Source organism: Condylura cristata, unplaced genomic scaffold, assembly GCF_000260355.1.
Source record: "Condylura cristata isolate star-nosed mole 26May11 unplaced genomic scaffold, ConCri1.0 scaffold00011, whole genome shotgun sequence".
NCBI lineage: Eukaryota > Metazoa > Chordata > Mammalia > Eulipotyphla > Talpidae > Condylura > Condylura cristata.
In genome coordinates this window covers 15475282-15484831 of record NW_004567112.1, presented here as the reverse complement: position 1 = coordinate 15484831, position 9550 = coordinate 15475282, and the positions used below count along the sequence as shown (strand labels likewise).

At 43.4% G+C, this 9550-nt stretch overlaps 1 protein-coding gene across 1 annotated transcript in view; it reads left to right on the top strand.

The window, feature by feature from the left end:
• The first annotated feature begins 504 nt into the window (after positions 1–504).
• The window catches only part of CFAP58 (cilia and flagella associated protein 58), a 79091-nt gene continuing 70045 nt past the window's right edge, over positions 505–9550 (top strand). Inside the window, exons 1-3 of the mRNA XM_004680999.1 lie at positions 505–513; positions 4605–4886; positions 6865–7013. Of these exons, the coding sequence (XP_004681056.1) occupies positions 505–513; positions 4605–4886; positions 6865–7013 (440 nt within the window). The remainder of the gene's footprint in view (positions 514–4604; positions 4887–6864; positions 7014–9550) is intronic.

The following is a 9550-nucleotide window of genomic DNA, read 5'->3' as shown; positions in this document are numbered from 1 at the left end:
TCAACCGAGATGTTCCCGGGACCCGTAGCTTTGTACACAGAACCGAGGGGCCTTCCCTTATCCAGAATCCTTAGATGGGGTCGTTAGCCCCAATTCTCCTTTGCGGCTCCCTTAGGGTCTCCCCACCCGCTCCTTCGCGAGTCGCCTTTCCCCACTCGCCCTCCCCTTTCTCTCCCGAGTTTCTATTCGGCGCACACCTCCGCCCTCCACCCAGCCCAGAGGCCCCGCCCCTCAGCCCGTGGTCCCGCCCATCGTGAATATTTGCATATTTCTCCGCGGACTCCGCGGCTCCTCCCCTTTCGAGCTTACGCCAGCGCCCCTAGAGGGCGTGGCGTTACCAGGCGACGCGAGGACGCGTGGAGCGCCGGGTGGCGGCCCCCGGCGGGCCATAGAAATAGCGTGGTGCCGCGGTTCGGTTTTACACGCTGGGGAGGAGTACATAGCCCCTTCCTCCGACTCGGGCCGGGTTTCCGCGATCTCCACAGCAGCCTCTGAGGCGTCAAGATGGCCGAGGTCAGGAGTCAGCACTCTCTCTCTTTCGCCTCTAGCTCAATCTCTCCCCGTAGTCTCTCTCCTGCTGTTGACTCTGATAGTCCCCCACCAACTTCCTGTCTCCCCCCACCCACAGCCTCACCCTACCCCTTCCCTGCGTTGACTGGCTCCCTTACCTCCAGTTCCCTCCATTTGTCTGGACACCCTCACTCCCTCTGTGACTCTATACCAAGTGCAGTGGGAAAGTGGTGAGTTCCCACATTCTCACATAACAGGCACCCATCTCTGATTCTGAGTCATGAGGTGATCCTACAAGAGAGGAACATACAGAAATATCGATATCTCACCCACCGGGGACTCGGAGACGGAGGCTTCTTTGACACACACTGTCTGTCACCCCTTTTCGGTGTGCTGGTGACACTGCGATTCCCTATCATCTGGTCCCCGTCTGCGTCACATCTTCTTTAAGACCCCGTGTTATCACTGACCACTGTGTTAACATTTTGTAGCCTCCATTCACGCCCCCACACTGTAGTGCACCCTATTTCGGCCTCATGATGAGGGGTCATTTCTGTAACCCACCCATGTACACCTGCCTGTCCACAGTACCCTCCTGTGTACCCTCACCAACCTCAGTTCCCTGGTATCACCTGCCATCCGCAGTCTCCTTCCACCATGACACTACATTCTGCATTTCACCCATCACATGGTCAGCCCCATCCAGGACCCCCTCATACTTCTCAAGGCACAGTGAAAAATGGAAATACAAAGCCTCTTGTTACGAAACTATAAAGAATTTTAAGATTAAAGATGGCAGAGTGTTGAGCCAAGTGTGAGGCCTGTATCCTGTGTAGATCTCATGCCCATGAAACAAGTGACTCTAAACACTGTTACGCCTCCTCCCTTATTCCAGTATGTTCTTGTCTCCTAGAGTTATTCACATGCCCTCGTCATCCTATCTCCACCATCTCTAGTCACCCTTTTGAACTCCACCTTTCTTGGTCCAACAGTCCCCTCCTAATGCCTCCGACTCCCTGGGTTCCTTGATGCTCACCTCTCCCTCACATCCTTGATGCTATGGCCACCCTTCTTATCCCATATCGTGCTAGCTCTTGTTTTCCTGTTTCCCCTTCCTGTCCCTTCTGATCTCCTTGCTTCTTTCCATTATTTGATATTGGGTGTCCTCCTTTTCTTTCCCACTGTTCATCTTGGGTTATTTCAATGCTTCATTTTTTCATACATAAATCCCAGATACTAATATACAAACTAGTTATTTCTCATTCTCCCTTCCCTTTCATTATTTCCTCTCATTTCTTCCTTCTAATTTTCATCTCTCTTGATCTCACCTCTGCTTTCACAAGTCTGAGTTTCTACTCTGGCTTCATTTTTCATTTTCTACAGGCCCTTGTAGAACTTTGAATCCATTTTATGGCAGATGTCAAATTGTATTTCATTTTCCCTATTTCCTTTTCTCTCTCCCCCCTTAGTTGGTATTCTCAGCACTTAGAACAGTGTCTGACAGATAGTAAACACTCCATGAATGAGTGTTGAATGAAGGAGCATCCTCGGTCTTCTCTTATCAGGTCATGTTGAAACCATGTTTCTAAAATAGACACTGTTATATGCAGATAACAACTAGTGATGGATCACAACTAGATTGTTTTTGCTTTGCTTTTAATAGTTATATATTTTTAAATGACATGAGAAATTTCTTTTGTGTAAAGTTTCTTGAAAACTTTTCTTTCTTTGATGTTTTTCCAGTCCTGTACTAATGCCAGGTGTACAGGGAAAACCTGGTCTACAAACAAATCATTAGGTTCATGATCAAGTGTTGACATTAATACCATTTACAGGGATGGAGCTGAGAACATTGCTGCGATAAATTTTTGTGTGTGCTCATGTTTAGCATCAACAAGGGGAAAGCACAGAGCAGCAGCAGCACCGTATTTCCTAAATATGATTTCCCCTCCTTTGTGGAATTTCTGTACTGTGATCTTTGTAATAATCTGCTTTTAGTAGACCGAGTCCTCTGTTGAGTTCAGTGTTAGGCTAATGTTACTATGCTGTTGATATACGTGTGATTCCTGCGTTAAGATGTGGATTCTGTGTTGCTTTCATGTCATTCTGTAGAAATTAAATCAATAGCACAAATGTTTTGGAAAACCAAAATATAGACAGCTTTTTCATTATTGGGCAAGGTAGGGTTGTCCCAGTGGAAGGGAAACTGGACTGCTTATTGGGAGTGGAGTGTCTCAGTTGATTTCTTGAGTTTTTATGCCAAAGTCCATTTTGGTGTAGAATAGCAAAGCATCTTACAAACATAAACAAGACTTTTCAAACCTGATTAGTTCTTAAACGACTTGAGTGGGCCTATGGCCTATAGAATAATTCACTTCATATTCCTTAGGATGGCTGTCAAGGACCCCTTGGTCTCTCCCTAAACTCCTTGTTCTTTATTTAATTCATTAATATTATTTTAAAAAATTTTAGTTTTTAATTATTTTTCTTAACTACCTCTTTAGTCTTTTCTTTCCTTCTCTCTATCATACTCCTTGTATGATAGCCAGCTTGTAGTTCTTAACCAATCTCAAATCTCCATGTCTGTTTTCCTTGAACCTTTTCTTAAACTTTGCTGTGAGCCAAGAATGGCCTTTCTCTCCAGATCCATTTGTTAAAATTCTACTGTCCCTTCTGGGCCCACTCAAATGCTACTTCTTTTATGAAATTTGTTTTAATTCTTGCTTCTGGAAGCAATTCTATATTCCTACAGGCCCTTGTAGAACTTTGAATCCATTTTATGGCAGATGTCAAATTGTATAATTCCATTATCTGCACACATACCCCATCAGTGTTGATGCATAAATTTCCTGTGGAAGGACTGATTATACCTTCCCTCGATATCTCCTACAGGTTTCACCATTCCAACTTACATAGAACAGATGTTTAGTCAATATTTGCTGAATAAATATTAACTGTACCCCTTCTTTCTTATTATTGTGTTGTATCCAACAAGAAGTAGATACATTGTTTGCACAAGCTGGTGACTTAAAACAACTGAAATTCATTGTTTTAGAGCCTGGAAGTCTGAAACTAAGGTGCTGGTGGGACACGCTCCCTGAGCCTGAGTGAAATCATTCCTTGCCTCTTCCTAGCTTCTGCTGCTAGCCAGCCGTCCTCAGCCTCCCTTGACTTGAACCTGCAACTGTCTCTACTCCGTCTTCATGTGCTTTCTCCTGTGTGTGTCTTTCTGTGTCCAAATTACTTCCACCTATTCTTTTTTTTTTTTAATTGAGATATAACTGACATTGCATCAGTCTGGGGACTGATTTGGAATATGTATATATTGCTACCCTAAGTTTAGTAGACCCTTATCACTACATTCTATAGTGACTAGAATCCCCCCCTTTTATGGAGGAATCTGGTCACAGTGGGTAAGAGTCTACCAGCTCTCCTGGGACCTGAGCTTCACCAATTACACCTTCAATGATTCTCCTTTCGAGTGGGGTGACATTCATAGGTACTGGGGCTAGGTCTTTGATCTGCCTTTCTGGGCACACCATTAAACCCATAACACCAGGGTAAAACAAAATCTTGTGTAAGTAACTCCTGGGTCCTCATTTAAGCCATAGCTGTATTATCTGTATGTCTGGTTTTATGTTTTTAAATAATTTGTTGTCCAACTAGTCATGAAAAGCAAATATGGAAAAGGCCTATGAGCCCTGCACATTTGAATATACTTATGGAGATGACTTAGCCAAGTCAGCTTAAGGGGTACACATGTGGGAATATCTTGTGGGGGGATTGTCCATATTTCAGATAGGTTTCACTGAGAACATGTGACTTCCCAGTATTTATACTGAGACTTCCTTATAGGTGCTCTCAACACCCCATGGCCTCCCTTTGCATTCCTGGGGGGACAGCACTAAGTGGTGGTACGGAATGAAAAGACACTAGACTTGGGTTCACCATAAGAGCTGTCAGGACCTATTGAAAGCCTGTTTTCCAGTGTTTCACATGAATTTATCCCAGGTGATCTAACTCTTAACGGCACCCTGGGGAGCCGCACAGCAGTGGTATAACAATGTTCATTTCTGCTCCCATCTTCTGTACAGGAAAAGAGCGAAAAGCTGGTGTTAGAAGAAACAGCCTTTCAAGAAATCGAAAGGGATTTTCAGGAGGTTCTCAATGAACTTTCAGGAGACAAAAGCCTGGAAAAATTTAGGGTTGAATATGAGAAACTTCATGCTGTCATGAAGAAGTCTTATGACAATGAGAAACGTCTCATGGCAAAGTGCAGAGAGCTTAATGCGGAGATTGTGGTTAATTCCGCCAAGGTCGCCACTGCCCTGAAGGTCTCCCAGGATGACCAGACGACCATCGCGTCCCTGAAGAAGGTCAGTGACCTGGCACTGGCGGTGCCAGGCGCCATCAGTGAGTCCTCCACTTCAGATGCCTCTCTGTCACCCTTTGGGCAGCTCTGGGCTGGGATAAGGAGTTACAAAGTAAAACATTCCACGATTTATCTATTCATTATGCTTGGGAATAGTGTTCATTTTCAGAGGAAATAATTAGCCCAGGTGAATCTCACGATGCAGAAAATAATGTAGAACTTTCTTGACTTGCTTTCTAAGAAATACTGAGTTAGCCAGGAGAAGTAGAGCTAGTACAACATGAAGAATCTCAGTGTGTCTTATTTGATGCAAGGTGAGTCCCTAAGTATCAGACGATGCTAGCTTGTTAAAGAGATTTCAGATTTACATGCTTTCTATTGTTTCAGGAGAGACTGCCCTGAGAATTCCCAGAGAGTAATTTTCACGATCTTTCTTCTTTTTACTCCCCTTTTCCCACCTTCATCTTCCTAATTCCTCATAATAGGAAGACAGGGTTTCAGCCTAGAGCGGTGGGTGCTGAGGAAATGTGCTTTTGGTTTATAACTTTGTTTTTCATCCTGAAAAATGTTACATTATTTTGAAAGTAAAACATAAATGTTCTTTATATATCATAGCATGATGGGAGGTTAAGACTTTAATTTATAATCAGAACTCTACTGATCAGAAAGAATCTATAAACTGTTTAAGTAATTCCCTTGAGAACATGCAATTAAATATACCCCAATCCAAATGACTCCCAAGACCAACGCAACATAAGACTTACCTCTTTTTTTTAGAAACAGCCTTTGTAAAATATAATTTTCTCTCTTGTTATTTTCTTACTGAAAAGCGAGTACTAGAAGGTTTTAATGGAAAAGACACTGTTATTGTAAATGTAAAAACTGGAGATGGAAGCCATGAATTAATTAAATCTAAATGATGAAGCTGATTTGGACAAAACAGCATCTAATCATATTTTCATTTAAAAATTCTTTATTTGTTGTGCCCAAAATAGTACATATGGTTGCTACAGAAAAAACATAGCCCATAAACTGACATTTTGTTTTGAATCTGTAAATTATATGCTGTCATTATCTAAGAGGCATCTGTCTCTCTAATGTAGTAGTGAACATGAATTTAAATTAAATTAAGTATTCTCTTCCACTGACTTTGTTCTTTGTCAACATAAAAGTGGAATGTTTGCCCCTAAAGCTTATAGATTCTTACCTGTGTAAAGAACTCCCATTCTACTTGACAACATCTTGCAAGACAGCTAAGTGGCAAGGTGAACCTCAAAGCCATGGCAACATTTACTGTGCTTTGTTTACTTACACAAATGACTGCAATTCACTTGAAGTATTTATGTTAATATTCCACATCGCATTCCATAACAGTAAGAAAGCCAGGGTTGCTTGAGTCATTGTTTCCATTCCCTGCTATGGGTTTGTTTTTTTCCCTATAAACATTTGATGAGACTGCCTGGGTTAAGAAATTCCCAAGGCTGTTTTGTACAATTAGGTAACAGCGAAGACCACCTTGCTATGGATTGTTCTACAGCTCATGCTGCAGTCCAGGAGCTGACTTGAGACTTGAGAGCAAAGCGTATTTTTAAATTTTGCTTCTTTTAAGAGTCACAAATTCAGGGCATGGATCCAAGTTCATTCCCTGTGTGCTAAAGCTTATATTTTTCCTATGAAAATCCTCGAGTTGGAAATGACTACATTTTGAGTTTTTTGTTCACCGGTCATAACATTTTTTAGAAATCGCTGTAGCAGCTGTCCTTGCTGTATGTGAGTCTGTAGCCACACAAGAAAATAATGCCCTTTGCTGGCTCATGTTGACGAATTCAATAAGTCAATAAAGACTTCATGATAATGTACAGTGCATAATCTTTTTTCCTGAAAATGACTACGCTAGTTGTCTTATTTTTCTATTTACTAAGCTGATCTTGCATCCGTGTCCTCGTTTGGTTTTTCTCATCGATATCCCATGGCCCATCTAGGAAATTGAGAAGGCCTGGAAGATGGTGGACACAGCCTATGACAAAGAGCAGAAGGCAAAGGACACGATTCTTGCCCTGAAAGAGGAAATAGTGCACCTTACCAAGCTAGTCGAGCAGGGGTCTGGACTGTCCATGGACCAGGATAGCAAGTAGGTCACCCCCTTCTTGATGTCTCTCGAGCTTGCTTTCGCAGAGGCCTCTTTCCACTTGGGGCTTGCCTGGTTTCTCCTGAGTGTTCTTTGTGATGCAACGCTTTTTTTCTTTGTGGGTTCCCCAGAGATTGTTTTCTGTCTGTTGTCATTTTTCTCCTTTTGAATGCTCCTTTTCTCCACTCAAAAAGTCTTAATCTGTGGTTATATTAAATGTCTAGTGAGGAGAAAGACAAATATCTAGTGGTGTCACTTATTAGTAGAATATAGAGAAACCTAACAAAGGGTCAGACAAAGACTAACGCAAAGTTGGCAATAGAACCGAGGCCACTGGTAGGGTGAGGAGGGAGCACAGTGGACTGTGGGTGCTTTGATGGTGGGTGTAGTGAGCTAACAAAACACCTGGAGGGGGAGACCCTATGCTTCTAAATTACAAGCAACATTGTAAACTGTTACCTCAATAATAGAAAAATCCATTAACTGAGACTCAAAGTACGACTACTGTTTCAAAGTGATTTTTAGATTTTAGGTTTATTTCTCTAAGACTTGTGTGGAGTGAACCTACAATCTTTGTGCCCTGATTCCCAGCTCCTTCCAGTGCCCCCTCAACCCACCCCATGAGTAGCTTCATCACCATCCCTCCTACTCATCAGATTTTCAGTCAAAAAATAGAGCCGCTCTTCACCCCTGACACTCCTTCACTGACTCAGTCAGTCTCTTCTTTTTTAAAAAGATGTATTTATTTAATGCAGAAAGAACTGGGGTACAGGCCACAGGTGCAGGGGCAATGAGAGGATTCACCAAAGATAGAGTGGGGAGCAGGACAGGCAGATGGATGAAGTACACTGCTGAGGGGAGCAGCAGGCAAGACAGGAGAGGTCTGCTGCGCCATGTGGGTTACTTCCAGGGCCGGGGATCAAACTGGCACTGAAGTGGCTCCCGCTAGCTTGCAGTACTGTGCTTTAACCCACTGCGCCACCAGGGAGGGCCCTGACTCAGTCTTCTAAGTCTCATTTCGATCTTTCTCTCTTCCCTATGGCCAGTGCTGCTGTCTTCATTCTGGGGCCCAATGTCCTGTGACATTTGATTGTAGATACTTAACTGATCTCCCTGATTTCAAGGACACATCTTCCTCTTGACTGCCTTCCACATACCATATTTATGCTTCTAAAATTCTAATCTTATTCTTCCAACTCTGGAAGAACACTCTGGTGAACATTTTTGATAGCTGCCCATCCCAAAGACTATAGTCCAAAATATAGAACATGTCCTCCAGAGACTTTGTTAGGTCTGTGCCAGGCAGCATCGCTAGGTTCAGGTCCAGCGATGCCATGCTAGCTCATGCCACTGATGCTTTTGAGCATGCTCTCTGGTATGCAAGGAACGCTGTTTCTTCCTAGTGAATAACTATGCATCCTTTAAGATCCTTTTCAAACATCTGCTTAACGTCACCATCATCATCTCTATTCCAGCCTTCTTTCTCACCACCCCCAGAAGTCAGATTGCATTGTCACACTGCCCTGTTAGTACAGGACTCCACAAATACTAGTGTGACATTCATCACTTTGTTTTGAAATGACTTGTTGATGCGCTCCTTGCTGGCTAGGGTGAACTCCTTGGAGGAAGACACCCTTGCTTCACCACAGTGTAGCGCTATGCAGGGCATGAAGCACTTTGCATTAACTGATGCATCAGCAGTGAGTGTATGCTTCCTTATCCTAACCTAACTGATCTCTAGATTTATTATGTTTTCTAGATCAGTTTACCCAGTGCTAATAGATCTACATGCAGGTGTTGAGGGGCATGGACAAATAGAAGATGGGTTGGTGATAATGTACTGTATTTCTTCATTAAACAAATCAAGCATAATCACAACAACTCCTGCCTGAAGGGCGATGTGAAGAAACTGATTCAACTAAGAGATTATTATTTTAATCTGGGGACCTAAATTACTCTCCCATATGTACACATGTTCTACTCAGCCTCCACTAATCCACCTGTGCCAATACCCCCTGTGCCTCCCCTGACCTCCTTGTGGCGTCACTAAGAAGGGTTTTTTTTTTTTTTAAAGATTTATTTATTTGTGCATACAGAACTGGGGTACAGGCCAGAGGCTCAGGGGTGGTGAGAGGCTTCACCAGAGACAGAGCAGGGAACAGAACAGGCAGATCGACGAAGTACACTGCTGAGGGGAGCAGCGGGCGGGTCAGGAGAGGTCTGCCGCGCCATGTGGTCACCTCCGGGGCAGGCGGGGATCGAACTCATACAGAAGCGGCTTTAGATTCTCAGTGCTGTGCTTTAACCCGCTGCGCCACCAGGGAGGGCCAAGAAGGGTTTTAATGAGACTCGAGCATGGTAAGAAGAACTGAAGCAACTTTCCATCGCAGCAGTTAGCTCTGGCACTGTGCCCAGGGGTAGCGATCTCTCCTCATAGTGACCTACAAGTTTGAGGTTTTATTTCTGGAGAAGAATTTGAAAGCAGTTGTGAAGGTTCCTTATTAAATATTTTTGCTCAGTCCAAGTTGTTGGTAAGTAAA